Here is a 23881-nt window from a genome sequence, read left to right on the forward strand (position 1 = left end):
TTTTCGGCCGGCACCGCGGCTCACTAGGCTAATCCTCCGCCTAGCGGCGCCGGCACACCGGGTTCTAGTCCCGGTCGGGGTGCCGGATTCTGTCCTGGTTGCCCCTCTTCCAGTCCAGTTCTCTGCTGTGGCCAGGGAGTGCAGTGGAGGATGGCCCAAGTGCTTGGGCCCTGCACCCCATGGGAGACCAGGAGAAGCACCTGGCTCCTGCCATCGGATCAGCGCAGCGCGCCGGCCGCGGCAACCATTGGAGGGTGAACCTTGGCAAAGGAAGACCTTTCTCTCTGTCTCTCTCTCTCACTGTCCACTCTACCTGTCAAAATAAATAAATAAATAAAAATAGAACGTGTTTTCAACCTTGCCTGCCTAGTTTCTAAGGTCAGTGCAAGCAAGGTTTTCTCTAGAAAGTCTTCTGATGCCCCCTGCTGGCGCTCTTGCTTCCGAGTCCGTAGTTCTCAAGGTCGGCTGCATGCTAGAAACACTTGACGCTGAGCCCCACTCCTAGAGATTCTGACATCAGTGCTCTAGGGTCCACTCTGACCACCAGGACTTTTAAAGGTTCCTCAGGTCACTCTAGCATGCAGTCAAGGTTGAAATCTCACTGCAGCAGAATAGACGTCTTTTTTCTTTTTTGAGATATAAAAGCAAGATTTATTAGAGTCAAAGACCTCCAGCCAGAGCAGCATGGGGAGGGGGGCTCCAAGGGAGGAAAACCCTCCAAAGAAGGGGATGGTACTGGGACTTAAAAAAAAAAACACCTTGACAATCAGATTGACACTCAGTTACAAGGCACCAAAAGACCTGATTCGCAATCCCTTATCCTGTCTGACTTGCTCAAAATAAAGCCATCAGAGGGTGGGATACCTAATTTACAATAAACTGGAGCTCAGAAGGAATCGCCACTCCCTTGCTATTGGAAGCTTTCAAGGAGCAGGCAGGTAAGCACTTTGATCTTGGCGAACACAGCCCTTTGGGGAAAGCTGGGACAGACTTTTTCTGTTCGTGCTGATATCCCCGTCGTGAGCTTCTGAACCCAGTTTCACCACTACGTGGGTTCCCCCCCCCAAAATAACTAGAGTACTACTTGACCCCCCTTAAAAAGTAAAAAAGAAACATGGGCAGGGCCCTAGAAGCTATTGCTCTCCTTGAATAATTCTGATGAGTGGCCACATCCGGGAACTCTCTCCTGAAGAAGTAGTGACTCTTGTCATTTGTGTCCCCCAATGACAAGCACCGTGCCCAGCCCACTGCCGGACCATGATAAAATTTGTGTAGTGAATGAAATCTAGCAATGTGAATGTGAGGGCTGAGTGTATGTACTCAATATTCAGACTTCCTGCAACAGCATGGGAAAAGCTGCCTCCAACAAAGGAATGCAAATACTGCACGCAGCAGCTTCTCAAATATTTTCTTATCCACTGATGCCCCCTACTGGCCTGATGAGGAATAGCTAACACAATGGTTACTACTGAAACATTTTACACACACAAATAATTAGCCACACTAGGTACTTCTTCCACCAACATCTACAGTTCCTTTGCCCTCCAATGTTGGTTGACCAAAGCTGTTAACTACCAAATCCAGATGAATTCTACCATTTGCGCTGCCCCCGCTCGACAGACCATGCTCGGCAGATCACTGTGGGCAGACCTGTGGTCGCAGTGCTCCTTCCTGGCAGAGCCCTCAGAGCCTCCAGCTTCATTTTGTTCCTTGGCCAGTCTCCTATCACCCTCCTTGAAAATATAAACCATTCATCTAACAATCTGCCTTGATTCTTGTTATCCAAAGTGGATGCAGAACCTGCCTCTAGGACCCAGGAGTTCATTCACAAATGGAGAATCCGAGGCCACATCCCAGATAAACTGGAATCTGCAGGTTACCAAGAGTTGCATATGCGTTTCACAAGCACTGATTTTCAACTACTAGACCTAACACTGCCATTTAAAAAAAATTATTTATTTAAAAGGCAGGGTGACAGCAGGGGAAGGGAGTCAGGGGGGGATCTTCAATCTGGTGGTTCACTCCCCCAAATGGGCACAACAGTCAGTTTTGGGGCAGGCCAAAATCAAAGCCAGGAACCCCATCCAGATCTCCCATCTAGATGGCAAGGATCTAAGTACTTGGGCCTCTTCCACTGCCTTCCCAGACATGTTAGCAGGAAGCTGGATGGGAAGCCAAGAAGCTGGGACTCAAATTGGCATTCCAAAAGGAGATACAGGTGCCGTAAGCAGCAGCCCCCACCATTTTAGGAAAACTATTTTGTGGCACTTTTCTGTTATGCACAAGTGAGATTCATCACCAATCTACACACTAGTCCCCCCAACCCAAAAGACAGAGATCAGCATAATGATTCTACGGTAAAATAAAGGCGAGCAAAAGGAACGATTTACAAGAACTGTATTTCAGTATACAAATGTTCAACACAACCAGACTGAAGACAAAAGGAGTGGTAACATCCAAGATGAGATCCGCCGGTCTACAGTCACTCACACACCCTTCTTTTCCTCCCATCTCACAAGAGGCATATCTTTCCCCCATTTAAAAGCTGAGGGATTCCCTTGACCACACACACACTGTAACCACCACAAACTCTAGAATCTTCATCCAGTATTTCCTGCTAATTACCACGCTCTCCTTCTCTTGACAGCCAGGCTATGTACCCATCTCTGAGTCACCAACCACGCGAATCCAGTTTCCACTTGCATCACCAAGCTGCACAAGCTCCCCAAGGTGCTCAAACCAATGAACACGTCTCCAAATGCAGCTACTTCTGCACCGCCCCCCCCAATACTGGGCACCACTGGTTGCACATCCAGTCTCAATTATCCCTCTTCTTTGTTAATAAAAACCCCATCCTGTTCAAAAATTCATTCTTCTCCCAAGTGAGGAAAAGGTCAAGGTAAAGTGACCCCTACCCCAAGTTGGTCCAGTTTAGTCCCAGTCTCAGCACAGCATTCCCCTGGCAATCACTACCGGGTCAGGTAAGTTTGGTCCAGTAAGAGTAAGACTGCAGGAAGGAAATCCTACAAGAGTGGGCATTTTCTCCTCTCTCCTCTTGCTCCTGTGACTGAGAAAGTGTGTATTTTTCTTGCAGTCGTCTTGCAACTTTAAAGGAAACCAACCCTACTGTGGGAAGCCAAGATCCAGTGTCCTAGGTGACACTGCTGACCCACTGAATCAAAGAACCAGGAGCCAACTTTCCTCTGCACTTTGTGAGATGGTGCTCCCTACTATGTAAGCAGCTGCCTTAGCCCAGCTGAAAGCCTCCTAGCATAGCCCATCCACCCTCGATTTCCTAAATACCATGCTGCTCTGCTCCTTCTTCTACTTTCCAAACACTGCTTCTCCATCTCTGCTCTCTCCCCTCTCCTCAGTCTACTCTGTATTTTGGTGCCCTCCAAGGTTTTCCACTCAAAGTCGGGGGAGGGGGGTATGTCTTTATGGTATGGACCTCTTCCCAAAGAACGCTTCCTACTGCATAAAAATACCACCAATTACATTGAAATAACTGTAAGAATATTTTTACGGGGAGAGCGCTGTGGTGCTTCACGCTAAGCTACTGCCTGCAATACCATCCCACATTGGAGAATGGGTTCGAGTCCCAGCTGCTCCACTTCCAATCCAGCTCCCTGCTAATGCACCTGGGAAAGCAAAAGATGGCCCAAGGCCTTGAACCCCTGCCACCCTTGTGAGAAACCCAGAAAGAGCTCTGGGCTCCTGGCATCGGCCTGAAGCAGTCTCTACCACTGTGGGCATTTGAGGGATGAACCAGCAGATGAAAGATATTCTCACATTCATTCTCTGCCTCCCCTTTACAAATAAACATATTTTCAAAATTCGAATTTCTGGTGTACAAGGCCAGCATTGTGGCACAGCAGCTAAACCCACCACATGCAACACCGGCATCCCCTTTGGGCACTGGTTTGTGTACCGGCTGCTCCACTTCTGATCCAGCTCCCTGCTAATGACCTTGGAAAGCTGCAGATGCCCCAAATGCTTGGGCCTGTGCACCCACACGGGAGACCGAGATAAAGCTCCTGGCTTCGGCCAGGCTCCACACTGGCCACTGCAGCCACTTAGGGAGTGAACTAGCAGATGGAAGATCGATCTCTCTCTCTCTCTCTCTCTCTCTCTCCTTCTCTCTGTAACTCTTTCAACGAAGTAAATATATCTCTAAAAAAATTTTTTTGATGTAGTAATATGTACTTCACTAACTCATTAAAAAGATGTTAACAGTGAATCTTACAAGCACTCTAATTTTGTAGTGATGAGCATAAATGATATTTTGAGATCTGCAACAACAGTAATATGATATAAAAATGTCTCTGACTTGCACTGGTATTGTGACTTTTTAAAAAATATTTACTTCAAAGGCAGAGTTTAAGAGAAACAGAGACAGACTGTCTTATCTGCTGGTTCACTCCCCATATGGCTTCAACAGCCTGAGCTGAGCCAGGCCACAACACATTAGCAGAGAGCTGGTTCAGAAGTGGAGCAGCTTGGACTCGAGCCAGCACTTGCTGGTGTCACAGGTAGCAACTTAACCCACTGCGCCAAAATGCGGGCCTGAGTACTGTGACCTCTGTTAGTAACAGGCACTAATACTATTGTGGTTTGCTGCTGTAAGGCTTGTTAAATTAATAAGCCCCCAATGAGCCACACCTGCTTTTAACCATGCCCTTGTACAGTCCACTACCGTATCAACTCTGAACTTGGCTATGCAGCTTGTTTTAACATCAGCAAATGATGCAGGTGTTTGTACATTAGGACTGGCCCGTAACCATATGAGGAAGACACAAGGGAGGGACACCAAGCCTCCAAACACGGGAGAGAGAGTACCTTCCAGTCAAGCCCCCTGCTCAATTCAGCCCCTGGAAGATGCCAGAACTGCTCAACCAGCCCAGACTGAGAAATAATAAATCATTGTTTTAGGGTACTGCTTTGCAGTGGTTTGTTACCCAGTAATAGGTAATAGGTATTCACAACTGAAGGAAACACTTGGTTTCATTGAAGATGGGGTGAAAATAAGTTTTTCCCCCATCAGAATCCAGGGGCCCCCCTATATACAGACCCTTTGAAGGACTGAGGACCCCAGGTTAGAAACTCCTGGCTAAGCCAAAAAGATCCTGCTCCCCTTTTTTACGACCACAGTATATAGCTGGTACCCATGCAGCTGAACTGGTCACAGCATAGGCTTCATCGTAAGCCTAAAGCCAAGCTGAGCTGCTAGCACATAATAGGTGTTTAACCTCAACTTGTCAAATGAATGGAAGTTGCTTATGGGATTCGTCCTGCTGACTAAACCGTGAGCTCGCCGAAAACAAACCAGAGGCATGTCTACATGCCAAGACCTCTCTCAAGCGTCTTACGCACAACTACTTCCTCCTACGACTACCTATGAGGCAGATGCTATCATCCCGATTGTCACCAACAGGAAAACAGGCAGAGAGGTTAAATGCCTTGTCCAAGGTCACACAGCAGGACGGGCCAAGGCCAAGGCTAGCAGGCAGAACCGATGTTCTGATTTTATGGTCTTTATTAATGTGCTGAAAGCATACAAGAGCTCAATAAAGCTTAAGCGAGCAGCACAGTTCTAAGATGTCATTAGCACTACTTTACGGGTATGATGCCTCTTGAACGCTCAGTTTCGTAGATTAATTTCTGATAGCCTATGACTTGTTTTTTGTGACTGCAAAAATAATTTTTAAAAAATGGCTTAATGCTACAATACGGATTTTTGGAAATAAAGTCTTCATTGTCTGTAAAAGTCCTTTTATTAAAGGCCACAAGCACATAGATCCTAAGAAAGTCAACACGTCCATTTAAACACGGATAATGGTCACTGGGATGTGGAGCTTCCCTCCCCAGCCAGCCATTCCCACACTAGCCTCCCGCTTCCTGCAGCGGCCACTCCGAGGGCGACCCTCCCCCACCCACATACCAGGTTCTTGAAATCTGATGCTGCCCGGCAACCAGAGTAGCAAACCCCACGTCGCCAGGAACTAGCCTCACCCTGCCCACGATCCCGAGAAGGCACCAGCCGAAGGGGTGGGTGCTTTGCGGAGAGTGTCGTAACTTTTCAAAGTGTTTTATTCACGGAAGCACGACCCAAAAGGGCCGTCGCGACCCGCCCCCGAGTCTCACGCCTCCGCCCGGCAGCCACTCGCCCCAAGATGACCAGTGAATGGACCGCGGGGCCGGAACGCAGCCTGCCTGCAGGCGGGAAAAGCCTTGGGGCGGACCGTGCCCGGTCCCCGGAAAGGCCCACGAGAGCGCGGGGAGGGCTCCCGGTGGCCGGGAGGGGGCGATGACAACTGTGACCCGACTCCATGCTCTCACCTTGAACATGTTGCTGGCAGCGGCGGTTCCGGCAGGGTCACCCCGGCCTCGGCCCCGCCTACCACAAAAAGCCGACTACGGAGGCCCGATAGGGCCTTGTTTCACCCAACCGCAGGCGTGCCGCGGCGCGGGTGACGAACGTATAGTCAACTCGATGAGGCGAAAGTTTAGCTCAACCACCCTGGACTGGAAGCGACGTCACTGAGCGGCAGCGCGTAGCGCCCCGGACGGCGGGCGGACGCAAGCCCCGCCCTCCGTGACGCTCCGCCCCTGCGCCGGTGGTTGCTAGGCGGCAAGAAAGCCCCGGCTCAGTGTGGGCGGCACGAGGAAGCGCCGGGAGGGAGGCGCGAGGAGGGAGGCGCCGGGCGCCGCTGGGCGCTGGGAGTCAGCCTTCGCCTCCAGGATTGGGCGCCCGGAGGTGTGGGCTGGGAGTCCCGTCCTCAGAGGCCTCCGGCTGGGGGCGCTCAGCGGGCCTCAAGCTTCTTCCAGAGTCTCGCAGCCAGAAGCCGCCGATAGGAGCCCTGGATTTACCTCTCAAAGGTTTTTAGGGTTTGTTTTGTTTTTTAAGATCTACTTATTTATTTTGAAAGAGTTACAGAGATAGAGAGAGAGAGAGAGAGAGAGAGAGAGAGAGAGAGAGAGAGGTCTTCCATCAGCTGGTTCTCTACCCAGATGGCCGCAAAGGCCAGAAATGGCCCAGGCCAGAGCCAGGGGCTTCAGCTGAGTCTCCCACGCAGGTGCAGGGGCCCGAACACTTGGGCCATCTTCTGCTTTTCCAGGCCACCAGCTGGGATCCAGATTGGAAATGGAGCCCTCAGGACTGGAACCAGCACCCACGTGGCAGTCACAATGCTGCCTGTTTTTTAGGTCTTTACCAGGAGCTAGACATTTATCAGGCTTTAAGTTTAGTCGCCAAGGATGCTTTTTTCTCTCTTTAAAATACTTAAGCATTACTATTTTATTTGCAGTATTTTCTTTTTCTATTTAATACCATTGGTTGGACTCTTTAATTAACACACAATTGCTTTAGGCGTGTAAAATTAACTGAAAAGTGATCCCTGTTAAATATAAGAGTGGGAATAAGAGAGGGAGGAGATGTACAGTTCAGCACATGCTCACTCGGACTTATCCCTAATGGTAGAGCTAGAAACGTGCCATGGGACTCCAAATCCCATCAAGGTGACGTGTACCAATGCCATCTTACTAGTTAAAGTGATCAGTTTAAATTCATAATTGATCATATAGGATTAAGTGTCAAAGGGATCACATAAATAAGGCCAGTGACAAAACCCTCAGGTGATTACTGATGCCATAAACAAGAGAGTCAATTGTTGAATCAACAACAGGAGTCACTGTGCACTTACTCCCCATGTAGGAGCTCTGTCCTTAATGTGTTGTACTATGAGAATTAACAGTAAAACTACTACTCAAACAGTACTTTACACTTTGTATGTCTGTGTGGGTGCAATCTGTTGAAATCTTTACCTAGTATATACTAAGTTGATCTGTATATAAAGATAATTAAAAATGAATCTTAATGAAGAAGGGGATGGGAGAGGGAGTAGGAGCTGGGATGGTTTGCGGGTGGGAAGGAGGTTTAGGGGGAAAAACAGCTATAATCCAACAGTTGTACTTTTGAAATTTATATTTCTTAAATAAAACTCTTCTAAAAAATAAAAATAAATACTTAAGCATAAGCCCTTCACTGGAAGTTAAATGTTCCTTAATGTTTCCGAAGTAAGAAATCATCACAATAATTATCTTAAAAGAATAGCAAGCACTGATACCGCACTTGTTATGTGCACATCTTTGATTTCAGCTCCTTACATACATCCAGCTATTCTTTCACACAACCCAAGTAGGTGGACACAGTTATTACTCCCAATCTACAGATGAAAAAACTGAGGCACAGAGCTGTTAAGTCATTTGTGCAAAGTTACACAGACAGAAAGTGGGAAGCCAGGATCCAAACCCTGGAAGTCTGCCTTTGAAGCCTGTGCTGTAGCCTACGGTGTTGCACTGTCACATGATGAGGATGTTTTACATATTTCATTTTGTTTCTGTCTTAAGCCAACAGAAAGTTGAAACCACAGCCAGGCAGGCGTGGGGAGAATTTGCAGATTTGTGCAGTGGCATATCTCTGTCCTCCTGCAGAAGACCCCTAAGGAACACAGCTCTGGTTGAAGAAGTAAGTTTCTCATTGCTGCGAGGAAAATGCACATCTGGAAAAACAGTGGGGCATTTCAGTAAGAGAGTGTTAGGAAGATTTATCATAGCATTTGGGCTGTGGGTGGTTTGGGGGTAGTTCAAGGAAGCAGGGCTTTGTTCTGATTGGTGTTAACACCAAGGCCCAGCTGTGAGTGCCAGGCCAGCTCCCAGCTGTAAAGCCATCCGCATCCCTGAGAAGTACTGACGGGACTGATGGCTCTGCATTAGTAATGTAACTCCACACATACACAGAAGGGTGAAGCATGGTGCTAAGTTAGGGCAGGAGTTCTTGATTCAGGACTATGTGAACTTGACTGGGGGAGAAACAACCTCATTGTCAGTAACCTGCAACTGAACTTTAGTAATCGTGCAGGCATCAATACAATGCATAAGTATTTTCATATTACAGGCAGAGCCGACATCTCATTTGTGTTCATTATACTACTTGAAAACTACGCTAGTTATTAGGTCTCATTTTTGATGCATTAACAAGACACATACTACTATAATGTTTTTTAAAAATATTTTGACAATTTCAGTATGATGGGGAGCCCTTCGTAATCCTAGGTATTTTATGTTAGGCATTTTTAAAACATAATTACCAAATGGATCTGTCCATAGGAGTCCATGGTCCCAAAAGAGAAGATAAAGAGCCCTGGTTTAGTAGAAAACACTAAACAGTGACTTAAGAATTCAGAGCTGCACCTAGATTGTAGTAATGCTTCAAAGACCAGAGAATCGAAGGTGAAATCCAATAATTTAGTACCCACTCTCTCACTTTACCAAGGAGGAAACAACCATCAAGAGGATAAGCGACTTGCCCAAAGTCTCATGGCTGTTTAATGACAAAAGCAGCATGAAAAATTGGCAGACTAGCATGTAGAAACCAGCCCTCTGCTCTGCAGGGCCTTGCTGATTGATTCCCTAGTTAGCCAGACGCCTCCTGCCTTCAGGAAGCTTGTCGTGGTGAATGTAGGGCAGTCATAAGACTGAATGATTGCTCTAAAATGTTAACTCCAGCTGTTGTGGAAAGATGACTAGGAGGAGGGAGAGACTGGAAACAGACCAGTTAGAAGGCACTGGATAGATCCATTTGTCTTTGCCATATACCACCAATAATATATTTGGTATGCAAAGAATGTTAACTGTAAGCAACATTAAGAGATGCACAATGCCTTCCCTTTTGAAAGGTTTCTGGAATTAGCACAACCATCGTATGGCATTCCAGTCTAGTCCAAACAGCATAATTAAATGATGACCTCAAAAGCTTAATTTATGTACTTCCAGATTACTTCACCATAAAGAAAATGGATGATTCCTCAAACACTTCCGGGACCACTGTACCCAAATCAGAGAAGCGGCACCCAGGCAAAGTACATTTCGCTGATACTACAGAGACAAGGATATTTCTACCGTAAGTACCTATTTTTTACCTTGTGTCATTTTTCAGAACTGGACAGTTTCCAAGAGGTATCTACCCTGGTGACTTTAAATACTTCATGTGTAAATTAGGGGCTTTTGGTGTTTTAAAATTACTTTCAAATCAAATTCTAATTATTGTAAATGTAGCGTTCTGTAATTTACAGAGCTTGTTAACACACATCTATTTGATCTGATACTACCTTGTGAAATAGTCCTCTGAGCATTACCACATTTTATAAATGAGGAAGCAACTGGGAGAAGGTAAGTGACTCACAGGTTAAAACAGCTAATAAATGTCATCAGGCAAGATCCAAAGGTTTGCTCCTACACTTCAGGCCTTTTCTTCTCTACGTCTGTGCATCTTGTAGAGATGAAGGTGGGGAGGAATGCCAAAGGTGACGTTATGCAGGAATGACATTAGGCAGAAGTACCTCTCCTTGCACGTGGCACTGAGAACAATGATGGGGCAAGAGGGTGTTGGAGGGGGAGACCAACAACCTCTCAGTGCTGGGGCAGGATCAAAAGTGGAATAATTCTCTGAGCTGTCCGGGATGAGCCTGGGCCAAGCAAAGATACGGAGAGGGGAGGTTCTTTTTCTGGAGCATAGTCATCAGCCCCCAGAAGAGAACTGGGCCTCCTGTAACTCAGACTATTCCGCATTCCATGTTCATTGCACTTGAACTAGTTGGACAGTGTTTTTAAGAACTGTAACGGAATCCTTTTAGGTCAAAGACATTTTAAAAAGAAATTTGTCTCCTCACACTTTTATTTGTGATATCCATGCCTCTTAATAATTAATTTAAAATATATATGCCTCTTGATGATAAAGCTTTAGCCAATACATTTTTTTTAATCTCAAGGGGAATATTCCATATCCTCATTCTGACTAGATGTTGTAAATGACCAGTTCCAATTACCACATCCAAATGTTCCTCATTAGGTCAGCCTTAGCATGGGGGACAGGGTGGTACAAGAAGAGGATGTATAAATTGAGAATTCTCCAAGATTTTAGGAAAATTAAAACACTTCATAAATATTAACCTCTTTTCTTCCTCTCAGGTTTAATACAGAGACTTCAGTTCGGATAATACAGAGAGCTTGGCTAGCTTACTTGGACAAAATGATGTTTCGACTCCTAAAGCATACAATTTGTGCAGTGGTATGAATTTTGCTTTTTGTTTTCTCCCACAGATTTAATTACTTATCAAGCTAAGAGATCTTTTAATTCAGGATACATAACCTTTATCTCTTCTGTTTGGATCTAATAATATTGTATTGTAATACTTTATTACTGGATTGAAGGGGTATTTCTGGATTCATTTTTAATGTAGATGACTGGTTTTTATTTTTATTTATTTATATTATTTATTCGAAATGTAGAAAGAAAGAGACAGAGATTTCCCATCTGAAGACTTACTCCTCAAATGCCCACAACAGCTGAGGCTGGGCCAGACGGAAGCCAAGAGCTGGAAACCCCATCTGGGTCTTCCACGTGGGTGGCAGAGAGCCAAGTACCTGAGCCATCACTTGCTGCCTTCCAGAGTGCGCATCATCAGGAAGCTGGAATCGAAAACAAAGCTGGGACTCAAACCCAGGCACTCCAATATGTCATGTAGATGTCAAAAGTAGCATGTTAACCCTGCCTGTAATGTGAATGACTGTTATTTCCTTGACTGAAGTTAATACACTGCTGAGGTTATTTTGAATTGTATTCCTTATTTGAAGTTATGGGACAGGGACACAAAGCTCCCAACATAAAAATCTCTGGATTAAAAGTGCCCCTACACCAGCATTGTGGTGCAGCGGGTTAAGCCACTGCTTACATTGCCAGCATCCCCTATCAGCACCAGCTCAAGTTCCAGCTACTCCACTTCTGATCCAGCTTCCTGCTGATGCACCTGGGAAAAGCAGTGGAAGATGGCCCAAGTGTTTGGACCCCTGTCACCCATGTGGGAGACCTGGCTGGCCCAGCCTGGATGTTGTAGCTATTTGGAGAGTGAACCAGTAGATGGAAGCATGCTCTCTCGCTCTCTCTCCTTTTTAAATAAATAAATAAAATAAATCTTTAAAAAAATACAAGTGCCCTTACCTCTTACCAAGCAATTTCAATCCATTCTGTAATATATGTGCAGTTTCCTTGCACATTGTTTGTGACAGCAAAGAAAATAAACAATACAATGTCCATTGATAGGATGCTAGTTAAATAAGTGTTCATAGTGTTAAACCTTGCCATATTATCCAAGGTAGCTTGTTTGTAAAAAGGCAAGTACAGAACAGTGTGCAGAATATACTATTTGAGTAAAAAACAAGTACCATAACAGATATACATTCTCTCTCTGCCCCTAGAATGATCCTGGCAATCCCAGAGGAGCATTAAGATTTCCTTGTTATAGTACCAAATGTTCTCCTAATACAATAACCCATAATGTCAGTAGCCTATTACTAGAGAGCGCCACATTAAGGAATTTAGCAGCTCTGAAAAATCATAATGACTGAGCAATGTATACACTTCTTCACCATCTGACCCACAGACCCATTTCTGACGTCAGTAAGAGCAGACTGCCTCAGAGTGACCCACTCCCAAGCTAAACCCTTGACATTTTAGACCATCGTCCATTATCTTCATATATGGAACATGTATTTAATTATTATAATACTTTTCTTGTAATTTTAACTCATAGTAGTGGAAAGAAATTAATTCTTTTCTCATCTATTATCCTAAAGGGTCAAGTTAACACCTTACATTAATAATGCTTTGTATTGTTAAAGCTCTTTAATCACATTTTTGTATGGTTAGCTTAGGTATAAAGGTGCAGTGAGGTCATTTGGGGGAAAAAGTAGGAGCATTAGGGTCAAACAGATCCAAGTTTGAATCCTGGTTTCCCTACTTACTACCTGTATGCCTTTGTATAAGTTACAAAAACTCCGTGAGTTTCAGTCTTCTTATATGTAAAATGTGAATGACAATATTCTAATAATAGTGCTGTTGTAAGGGGCGAGATTATTATTCAAGGCACCTAACACAGTATGCAGCACCTAAAGGTGGTTAAAAGCCCTGGCTATCATTCCTATGTTAGAGTAGTTCATTCAACGTGACATACTTGTCAAGCATGTGCTGTGTCTCAGGTACCACACTAGATGCCAGGAATATAGTGGTAAAGGAGAAGGATGCTGTCCCTACTCCATGAAGCTTGCAGTCTAGTAGTGGCCAGGGATATTTCTAGAAAACTGCTGCCCACTGTAGAAAGCATCATCACAGGGAAAGAAGAGTGCCTGCCACCTCTGCAAGGGACAGATTCTCAAACTCAGACACCAAAAAGGTTAAGTAACCAGCTGAAGGCTGCAAAGATGCTAAGTAGAAAGCCAAGAGGAGAAGCAGCTTCTAGCCGAGTGTACCATCCGCTGTACCGCTGCTGCCAACAAGTTGCACCTGGGCAGGTCTCCCGTTCCGTTTACACTCCCATCCTGTGTTTCAGGAATATCGTGTGACACATGAAATACTGAAGAAAGTGAGCCCCTCAGAGGCTGAACTTGTTAAAGATCCTACCATGAAGTGTAAAGTCAGATTCAGGTAAGGTATCTGTGCTGATTTATCTCAGGAAGGACTTAGCTAGTATGAAGAAATCTTAGACATTTATTTTTTGAAATTTTCATAATATCACAGGATATAATTACAAAGTAAATGTGTGGTCTTTATTTACATGTGCTACAAGAAGCTAAAGCATGGCTCTGGCTAAAAGTTGCCATGAGGGGCCTGCATTGTGGCATAGTGGGTAAAGCCGCTGCCTGCAACGCCGGCATCCCATATGGGTGACAGTTTGAGTCCTGGCTGCTCCACTTCCAGTTCAGCTCCCTGCTAATGGCCTTGGAAAGCAGCAGAAAATGGCCCAAATGTTTGGGCCCCTGCCACCCACGAGGGAGACCCTGATGAGGCTGCTGATTCGTGGCTTTGGCCTGGCCCTGCCTGGCTGTTGGCAGCCATTTAGGGAGTGAACTAGTGAATGGAAGACCTCTTTCTCTGTTTCTCCCTCTCTCTCTCTCTAACTCTATCTTTTAAATAAATAAAATAAATCTTTTTTAAAAAGTTGCCATGAGAGTAGCTCTCATCTCCCATGCTGTGGCCAGTCTGACAGAGCTATGAGAATAGTTGTGAGCACCCCAAAGTATGGGCCTTTTGTTCTCTGTGACTCATTTCATTGCCAGTTTTTTTAAAATTTTTTATTTATTTATTTATTCATTTATTTATTTATTTATTTTTAAGGCAGAGTGACAGAGGGAGAGGGAGACACACACACACACAGACACACACACAAGAGAGAGAGCGAGAGAGAGAGAGATCTTCGATCTGCTGGTTCACTCCCCAAACACCTGCAAGAGCCAGAGACAGGCCAAGCTGGAACCAGGAGCTAGGAGTTTCATCTGGGTCTCCCATGTGGGTGGCAAAGGCCCAAGTACTTAGGTCATTTTCCACTGCTTTTCAAGCACATTAGCAGGAAGCTAGATCAGAAGCAGAGCAGCCAGGACTGGAACCCAAACTGGCACTCCGATATGAGATGTTGGTGTTGCATGTGGGAGCTTAACCACTGCACTTCAGCGCTGGCCCCTCATTGCCAGTTCTTGATATGCTCTTGGCTGAGCCTTCACCCTGTATGCCAGAAACTATATGAACTGTTTTAAGCACAAAGGGGGAGAAAAACTGGGCTCAAAACCTCATGCCTAATGCATCATTTTTGGTCTTTATTTCAGATTTAGTGGTGAAACATTTCCACCTTTCATCGTGTTTAAGATTTTTCATCATACTGAAGGCCACGGATGCAAGTATTTTAGTGGGAAAAATATGCTAAAGCCATGCAGTGAGGTGACGTTTCATGATGTACATTTTATGTTAATGTAGCTCCTTCACATGTGGGTAGTATCCGAATTCCATTCAAGTATACAGAGCAAGTTATTTCACAGTTAAATAGCTCACTAGGCAGGTAGTGCTTTTTTAAGCACTGTGTTTCAAAGCGTCTCCATTTGTTAGCTAAAAAAAAACATTTGGAATGAATAACTTATGTAAGGCTCTAGAAAAATATCCATCAGTTTTCTTTGTATAAAATTTTTGGTTTGTTAATCATGAACTAAAGTGGCCTAGTGGTCGGTAGGGCTTTTAAATTATGTAGAACATTTGATGCAATTTAATTTGTTTTATTGGAACTTCATTGTTTTTGTGATTCTGGTAGAATATTTAGAAAAAAAACTTGCCAGACTGCGCTATTGAAATGAACTTTTCGAATCTTTATCTCTTTTTACATGAGTTCTTGTCATGCCTCCAGGTTTCATGAATATTCACCATAATTGTGTGTATGGCATAGCAGTCACCTGGGGATCTTGTTAAAATGCTGTCACCTCCACCACCGCTGCTGCTGCTACTGGTCCATGAGCCACACTTTTAATAGCAAGAATCTACAGCAGAGGTTTAACGCCTTTGAGCCTTATTCCGGACTGTAATTGAGTTTAAAAAGGTGGACATTCTCATATTTAGCCTTTTATGAATCATACATCAAAAGTTATTTTCTTGTAACCACAGAAAGATCTCTTGCTGGAAATATTTACACAAAAGTGCGGCTCATCTGAAGCCATGAGTTGTAGCATGTATTTGGGAGAGAAGACCACCCAGCCTGGTAGCTTCTAGGCAGGTCCAGCATTTGCAGCACTTGACTTTGAAGAGTATTAGAAAAAGAACGGACTGCTGTTCTCTGCATACTCGGCCAATGGCAGAGAAAATTTAACCCTGCTTCAGAAATGTATCACAAGGACAACATGTTTTCATTATGGACCATGGTGTTTCAAAAACATTGTGTGTTCATTTACATAGATTGGCTTCAGATGTGAAATTATATGTTTATCCTACACCTGACAAATACATTCATGTCATATTTGTCTATAAGATAAGCTTACAGTTGTCCCTACAGAACATCATCAGTTATTTCTTTTTTGAGGTTGTGTAATGAGGTTTTTCCAGGGACTGAAACTCTCCAGGAGCCAACCCTTCTGTGCCCATGCGTAAGCCGGCGAGAACCTTAGAGGCAGTGGCTGGAAATCATTGTGCATAAGGGTACTTCAAAAAGCTCACGGAAAAATAGAATTAAAAGATAATGTGTGGGGTAGGTGTTGTGGCAAACTGTGTAAGCTACCATTTGGGATGCCCACCTCCTATATCGGAGTGTGTGGGAGCGAGTCCCACCTCCATTTCTAATCCAGCTTCCAGCTGCAGATGATGGTCCAAGTACGTGTTCCTGCCATCCTTGTGGAAGACCAGGTTGGAGTTCCAAGCTCCTGGCTTCAGCCACGGCCAGTCATGGCTGTTGCGGGCATTTGGGGAGTGAACCAATGGATAGAAGATCTCTTGCTGTCCATCTCTCCGAGACTAGAAAGAGAGAGAGAAAGAGATCTACCAATCTGCTGGTTCATTTCTCAAATGCTTGCAACAGCCATGGCTGGGCCAGGCTGAAACCAGGATCCAGGAAGTAACTCCATCCAGGTCTCTCACATGGAGGGCAGGGCCCAAGCACTTGAGCCATCCTCTGTTGCCTTCCTAGGCGCATGATCAGGAAGTTGGGTCATAAGCAAAGCAGCCTTAAGAAAAACAAAACAAAACAAAACACCAGCCAGGACTTGAACCAGCTCTCCAATATGGGATGCTGGTATTGCGAATGGCAGCTTAACCCCCTGTACCACAATGCCAGCCCAAATAAATCTTAAAAAGAAAAGATAATATGTATCTTCCATGAACTTTTCAAAGACCTCTCATATATTAAAACTCATTGAAATGCTATATGATAACAAAGTTTTGTTGAAATTATGAAGCAGCTTGAAAATAGAAAAATAGCCCAGAGATATAAAAAGAAAATATGCCTTATGCTTTTCTGTGCTGCAGCTTTCCCTGTCCTGAGGTAGTCACTGTAATGCTTGCTAGATATGCTTAGATTTTTTCCCATGAAGATTTATACACAAGGAAAACTTTGTTCTTAACATAAAAATGTGAGCGTATTACTGTTCGGCTTGAGTGTTTCAATGAAGATTATGATGGGTTTTTAATGATCAGAGCATTCCAAACTTGAAGAGAGCTTAGGGTTCCATTTTCCCTTTGGTTCAGCTTCAAAACAAACTCTAATAACACTTGGGTTCATGGTTGATAGAAGACTTGTAAAAGTGGAACTTTTCTCACTCTAAACTTCCTCAGTGCTTCTGCTCCTTGAACAAAGGTATTGTGTCTTGAGCAAACTGATCCAACTTTTCTGAGTTTACTTATTTCTTAATATGGAATGAATGAGTCAGTTTCAGTCCATTCAGATGTTTAATCTAAGTTCACTTATAAATGAGGAAGAACTCCACAGATCTTTTTGTTAGTGTTCCATCTTTTCTGTCCTTCAGATTTCCACAGCTCCATTTTCATATCATTTGCCAACTGCATTCCTCATTTAGTCATTAAAAAAAAAAAAAAAAAAAAAAAAAAAAAAAAGCTAAAACGAGTGAAGGGCCATAGAATAGCCTCAGCCATTTTAGGGGAGAATAATAAAGTTGGAGGATGGATGCTACCCGATTTCAAGTGTCACAAAGCCACAGTAATCACGACAGTGAGGGCGTATAGATCGAGAGCAGAGAACAGAGAATTTAGAACCACACGTAGGTTATCAATTGATTTTCATCAGCAGTGCCAAGACAGTTCAGGTGGTGCTAGAACAACTGGAGAGCCATGGGTAAAAAAAAGAAAGCTTGATCAGCCCAGCACAGAAAGACAAGTACTCCATGATTTTACACATATGTGGAATCTAGAAAGGTTGATCTCACAAAAGTTGAAAGTAAACTGGTGGTTACCAGAGTCTGTGACTAGTAGGGGTGAGCAGGAAAGGGAGAAGGTTATTTAAGAGGTGCTGTGTGATAATTGGACAGGAACAGGAAGTTCTGATGTTCTGTTGCACAGTAGGGTGCCTGTAGTGTAGTATATATTTTATAAAGAGCTCAAAGAAAGAATTTTGAAAGCTTTTACCATGAAGAAATGTTATATGTTTGAGGAGATAAATATATTTACCCTGGTTGAACATTACATAACGTATACATGTATTAAAACATCATGTGGTACCTCATCAATACGTACAAGTTTATGTATCTGTTGAAAATTGTTTACAATATTTCTTAAAAGCAAATGGCAAAAAAGATTAAATAAAAAGGAGATCTTGTTTCAGTTGCATACACTAATGATATATTTTCTGAGTGATGCTTATTTACAGATGTTGTCAATATTGTTGGTCCACCAGAGAATTTTTTTTTTTTTTGACAGGCAGAGTTAGACAGTGAGAGAGAGAAAGAGAGAAAGGTCTTCCTTTTTCTGTTGGTTCACCCCTCAAGTGGCCGCTACAGCCAGCGCATTGCGGCCTGCACGCTGCGCCGATCCAAAGCCAGGAGCCAGGTGCTTTTCCTGGTCTCCCATGCGGGTGCAGGGCACAAGCACTTGGGCCATCCTCCATTGCTTTCCCAGGCCACAGCAGAGAGCTGGGCTGGAAGAGGAGTAACCGGGACAGAATCTGGCACCCCAACTGGGACTAGAACCCGGTGTGCCGGCACTGCAGGTGGAGGATTAGCCTAGTGAGCCACGGCACTGGCCTAGAGAATATTTTGAAGCATTGCTACTCACAGCATGATCTGCAGCCCTACAGCAGTAGCCACTGTGGCTTGATAGGAATGCAGATTCTCAGGCCCCACCGCTGACCCTCTTCCCCCCAAATCAATATCTGTAGTTTAACAAGGCTCCATAGGTGATCCTAGGCCCAAGGCAGCTGACAGCACCATCCAAAAGGTGCCCTCCCCCATAGCCTGGAACACCTCTTGTTGAGTGGCTATTCTTAACCATTAACATCCAGCAACTATTATTGAAAATCCCTGTCCTGGGGTAGGCATTTGTTGCAGCAGTTAAGCTGCCACGTGGGACATCGGCATCCCATATTAGCATGTATGGGTTCAAATCCCAGCTCTGTGCCTGATTCTAGCTGCTTGCTATTGTACACCCTGGGAGGCTCAAGTACTTGGGTCCTTGCCACCCCTGTGTGAGACCTGAACTGAGTTCCTGGCTCCTGGCTTCAGCCTAGCACAGCCCTGGCTGTTGTAGGCTTTTGGAAAGGGAACCAGTGGATGGGAGATCTCTGTCTCTCTATCTTTCAAATAAAATTAATAAATTTTTAAAAAAATCTCTGTCCTTTTGAGAACTGAGTTTCTATATTAAAAGCACATTACTACTAATAAAAGCTACCCTTATTGAGCACTTGGTATCAAGTGTGATCTTAAACATTTTGTGTGCATTATTTCATTTAACTCAAACACTATAATGTTTGAGGGCTCTTAAGAAATTTCGTGGAAATGGATATTATGATAAAACTATGCATGAATTATGAAAGTTTTGCACCAAAATAAATATATTTTAATGTTCCAGAAACTTTGAAGTACCGTCATATAATCCGGTGTTCATTTTAGTTTTCTAAATGTGTATTCACTTTTTAAAATTTGTTTGCAAGGTGGAGAGACAAAGACAGATCTTCCATCCACTAGTTCTGTTTCCAAATGATCACAACAGCTGGGGCCAAACTGAAGCCAGGAACTCCATCCAGGATCCCTATACAGGTGGTAGGGACCCAAGTACTTGGGCCAGCATCTGCTGCCTCCCAGGCACATTAGTGGGAAGGTGAATGAGAAGCAGCAGGACTCAAGCCCAGACACTCTGCTATGGAATGCAGGCATCCCAAGTAGTGGCTTAACTCACTGTCTCCCAACAACGACCCCTGTCTTCATTTCAGAAAGACTAACTTGCCTACAGTCTGACAATCAGAAGGTGAAGGAAATGAGATCAAGATCCCATCAGCCTAATTCCAAAGCCTAGGGAAATTTCAACACTCCTAAGAGTCAGCAACTATGCTGAACACCAGCACACACCTTCTCTTAGAGGGCCAGTCCACTTTGCCTCTGAGGAACCTGGAACTTGGGGGGACTTGTCGGGCCACGGCCGAGACTTGAACACATCTCTCTTTCCACTGAACTGTGCATAGTCTGCATTTAAGACAACTCCAAAAGTTTTGGCTTTTCTTATTCTGCTACTGTATTTAACTGAATTGTAATGATAATAGTAATAGTAGTTAACTGTCATCATAATAAGCGATCATTGATATTCTTGTTCCAAACCAAGAATCCTGTTCCAGTTCTGGGATACCAGTCACTAATACCCTCATGACAGAATTTCCAGTAGAGATGGGAAAGTGACTTGAGATAGTGGAGTAAATTTAGAGGAATTTCCAGCAGAGGTGGGGAGGTGACTTTACAAGTTCAAGTGTGAGTCTAGGCCAGCAAGTAGCCCCAGGGCTGTGAGGGCTTTGGGATCACAGTGATGCTCAGTACTGTGCGAAGTGCCACTGTAGAGGTGCTCCCGTTTGGCCCTTGGAGTCACCCACTAACAACAGAACCTGCCTCTTAATCCTGCTCTGCTCGGCTGGTATGCTGGAATTCTGGCCTCGTTTTCCTCTCCTTTTGTCCCAGAGCCGGACTCCTCCTCGCCTTCTCTTCCTATCAAGGACTTTGCTGAGTCTGCCCATACAGGGTGGATGTCTGACAAAGAACATGTTGGCCACTGGATGGCAGGCGTTTTTCACACCCCCTCACAAGTGGCCAGAAAGCTTGCTCAATGCTTCCAGGCGTGTTTTTGCTTGGGCCAAGAGACTGGAATGGGCAAGACAGGGCTGAGGCACTGTGCAGATAAAGAAACTGAGGCTTGGAGAGATGGGTGGTGGCTGAGTGGGCAGTGTAGGGAGGAACTGACAGTAAATACTTATCTAAGTAACCAGAGCTTAAGTAACATAGAAGTATGCCTACAGAAATTCCTAAAGCAGAAATTACATGGCTTTCAAACCTGGTCAGTGTACAATTATTTGTTTTTACCTTCAGTGTCACTGTGGGGCTGATTAATTAGAACTCTCGGGAAATTAATTGCAACAAAGCATAATGGAGAGATGTGCCAATACTGTGTTTTCATTTTTTTTTTCAGAGATGTATTTATGGAGCTGACACTGTGGGACAGTGGGTTAAAGGCATTGCCTGTGACACTGGCTTTGTCTGTCTCTCCCTCTGTCTTTCTCCAACCCTGGCTGCAGCCTGGCCCAGCCCTGGCCATTGCAGCCATTTAAAGAGTAAACCAGTGGATGGAAGCACATGCGCAAGAGAGAGCGAGAGCGAGAGCTTCCATCCTCTAGTTCACTCCCCAAGTAGCCACAATGGCCAAGGCTGGGCTAGGCTGAAGCCAGGAGCCTGGAACTGCATCCTGGCCCCCGACGTGGGTGGCAGGGACCCGAGTACTTCGGCCATCTTCTACTGCTTTCCCAGGTGCATTAGCAGACTATAGGATCAGAAATACAGCAGCTAGGACTCAAACCGGTACTCAGAAGGGATGCCAGCATTCCTGGCAGCAGATGAAGCCACTGCACCACAATGCCAGCTCCCAATACTACCTTTTCTTTAGATAAATAGTGTTCACAGAAACTAAGTGGAAAACAAAAATGACAGACCTATGAGAAGGTTCCATGCCACTGTTACTGTCCCTTAATTTAGTATGATCACTTAAATAGTTTTTCCCTTTTTCTTTTTCTTTTTTTTTTTAAAAAAGATTTATTTATTTGCAAGTCAGAGTTACACAGAGAGAGGAGAGGCAGAGAGAGAGAGAGAGAGGGAGAGAGAGAGAGAGAGAGAGAGAGGTTTTCCATCTGATGGTTCACTCCCCAATTGGCCGCAACAGCCAGAGCTGTGCCGATCCAAAGCCAGGAGCCAGAAGCCAGGAGCTTCTTCCGGGTCTCCCATGTGGGTGCAGGGAACCAAGGACTTGTGCCATCTTCTGCTGCTTTCCCAGGCCATAACAGAGAGCTGGATTGGAAGTGGAGCAGCCAGGTCTCGAACCAGCGCCTATATGGGATGCCGGCGGCGCAGGCGGAGGATTAACCTACTGCGCCACGGTGCTGGCCCCTCTTTTATTTATTTTTAATTTTCAAAGCTTAAAAGTTCACAGACACATACGGAAAATGAAAAAGGGAGGGGCCGGCACTGTGGCGCAGCGGGTTACCACCCTGGCCTGAAGCGCCGGCATCCCAAATGGGCGCCGGTTCGAGACCCTGCTGCTCCACTTCCAACCCAGCTCTCTGCTATGGCCTGGGAAAGCAGTAGAAGATGGCCCAAGTCCTTGGGCCTCTGCACCCACATGGAAGACAGGGAATAAGCACCTGGCTCCTGGCTTCAGATCCGCCCAGCTCTGGCTGTTGCAGCCATTTGGGGAGTGAACCAGCATATGGAAGACCTTTCTCTCTGTCTCTCCCTCTCACTGTCAGTAACTCTACCTCTCAAATAAATTTAAAAAATTAAAATAAAATAAATAAATAAATAAAAGAGAAATATTCTTGATACCAAGAGAAAGAATTGGAGTAGAAGAAATATTTAAGATTGCTGTCCGATCGTGTATTAAGGGAAAAGGGCAGAGATGCTGAATTTTGTTCCTGTCTCAACCACTCTTCTAAGGCCTGGTTTTAGCCTTGCAACCCCCCGTTTCCCTCCTTTCACAAATAATCATATTCTGACATACAAAGGGAAAGAAAAACTGATCTGGAATCAAAAGAGATTTGAATTTTCTTCTGTGCCAGTCTCCCTCCACAAAAGCATAGCCTCGGTGGCCAGAAACACAAATGCGTAACAGAACTGTGTGTTAGAACAGTCAGCTCGTGCTTACTGGCTCGTAACACAGGGGTAGGTAGAGGTGGGGGGGCAAGGTGCACAAAGGGCCAGACAGGACTGGAGCCTTGTACTTCCCGTGACTTCTCTTCTCACCTCTCCGGTGCTTTCCTTAATGACAGAATGTTGACATTTGGGTGACAAGGGTAAAAAAAATGAAACATCTTTACTTGCTGCTCTCTGGCTACTGAGAATGAAGTCCAAAGCGGGTACTGAGGCTTGAGCAATCTGCAGTGTTTCCTTCTGGGGGTGGGGTGGGTGATGTTTTAAGGAACAGAAAAAACAGAGTCCCTCCCTGTAACACCTTGCATGCAGGTCCTAGGGCAACCTCCTCAATTCCCAGATAAGTTTCCTCTGCACCAACAGCACAAATGACGTTACATGAAAAGAATGTTTCTTAGGGAGAAAAAACAATTCTTTTAAAAACTACCGTCCTCCAAGGATTGTGGACTCAGCTAGTTCTCTAGCCACATTTTAAAGCTATGTAGATATAGCCGTGGAAACACATTTTAAGTGGTTTAACGGTCTATATAATCTCTTCTTTGGAAATGAAGCCCGTATATTGAATAGCAAGCTGCTTGAACAAAGGAATGATATTTGATTTTTTTTCTCAAAAAAATTATACCTTAATTATCAGTGTGTGCTGGTAATTAAGGCTATTGTGCTGTTACTGTAAAAATCTATGTCCTATTCTATTTATAGGGAGTAAGTGATGCTTGCAAAATCATGGGCAAAAAGAAATTTTATAATCAAATTATGGAAGATGAACGTCTTTTCCAGAAATTCAAAGTAACTGACCATATAGATATTGTCACCATGAAAGATTACATGCAGGTAAGGAACTTAGATGTAGATGTCAAAAACCAAATTTTTAAAAAAGAGCTTCCTGAGCCTGTTGCTCAAGAAGAAAGAATCAGGCATTTTATTTCTTATGGTAAAATATGCACAACATAAAATTGACCATTTTGACCATGTTAAAGTATACAATTTGGAGACCTTAGGTACAGCCACAGTGTGGTGCAACCATCACCACCATCTAGTTCCAGAGTCTTTTCATTATTACAAAAGGGAAACCCCACATCCCATAATTGTCACCCCCCCCCATTCTTGCAGCTCTCCA

The 23881-nt window shown here is 44.5% G+C and overlaps 2 protein-coding genes across 32 annotated transcripts in view; one reads left to right on the forward strand and one right to left on the reverse strand.

Annotated features, from left to right (window-relative positions):
* Positions 1-6644, reverse strand: part of APOO (apolipoprotein O) — a 94123-nt gene extending 87479 nt beyond the window's left edge. For 9 of the 26 annotated variants that reach the window (XR_011385647.1, XR_007912140.2, XR_011385635.1 and 6 more), the window contains exon 1: positions 6340-6600. Coding sequence is in view for 6 of the 26 variants with exons in the window: in XM_051827635.2 (XP_051683595.1) it covers positions 6340-6348 (9 nt within the window). In the remaining 20 variants the exon portion in view is untranslated. Of the gene's footprint in view, positions 1-5941; positions 6277-6339 lie in introns of those variants that run through there. The other 17 variants (XR_011385643.1, XR_011385639.1, XM_070067201.1 and 14 more) reach the window with 11 other exon arrangements.
* The window catches only part of CXHXorf58 (chromosome X CXorf58 homolog), a 29683-nt gene continuing 12397 nt past the window's right edge, over positions 6596-23881 (forward strand). The window contains exons 1-7 of one of the 6 annotated variants that reach the window (XM_008272451.4): positions 6596-6888; positions 8410-8527; positions 9835-9961; positions 11029-11128; positions 13446-13540; positions 14716-14827; positions 23464-23595. In XM_008272451.4, the coding sequence (XP_008270673.1) occupies positions 9855-9961; positions 11029-11128; positions 13446-13540; positions 14716-14827; positions 23464-23595 (546 nt within the window). In that variant the 5' untranslated portion in view covers positions 6596-6888; positions 8410-8527; positions 9835-9854. The remainder of the gene's footprint in view (positions 6889-8409; positions 8528-9834; positions 9962-11028; positions 11129-13445; positions 13541-14715; positions 14828-23463; positions 23596-23881) is intronic. The other 5 variants (XM_008272450.4, XM_070067193.1, XM_070067194.1 and 2 more) reach the window with 5 other exon arrangements.

The sequence above is a fragment of the Oryctolagus cuniculus genome, chromosome X (genome assembly GCF_964237555.1).
Source record: "Oryctolagus cuniculus chromosome X, mOryCun1.1, whole genome shotgun sequence".
In the NCBI taxonomy this organism is placed as follows: domain Eukaryota; kingdom Metazoa; phylum Chordata; class Mammalia; order Lagomorpha; family Leporidae; genus Oryctolagus; species Oryctolagus cuniculus.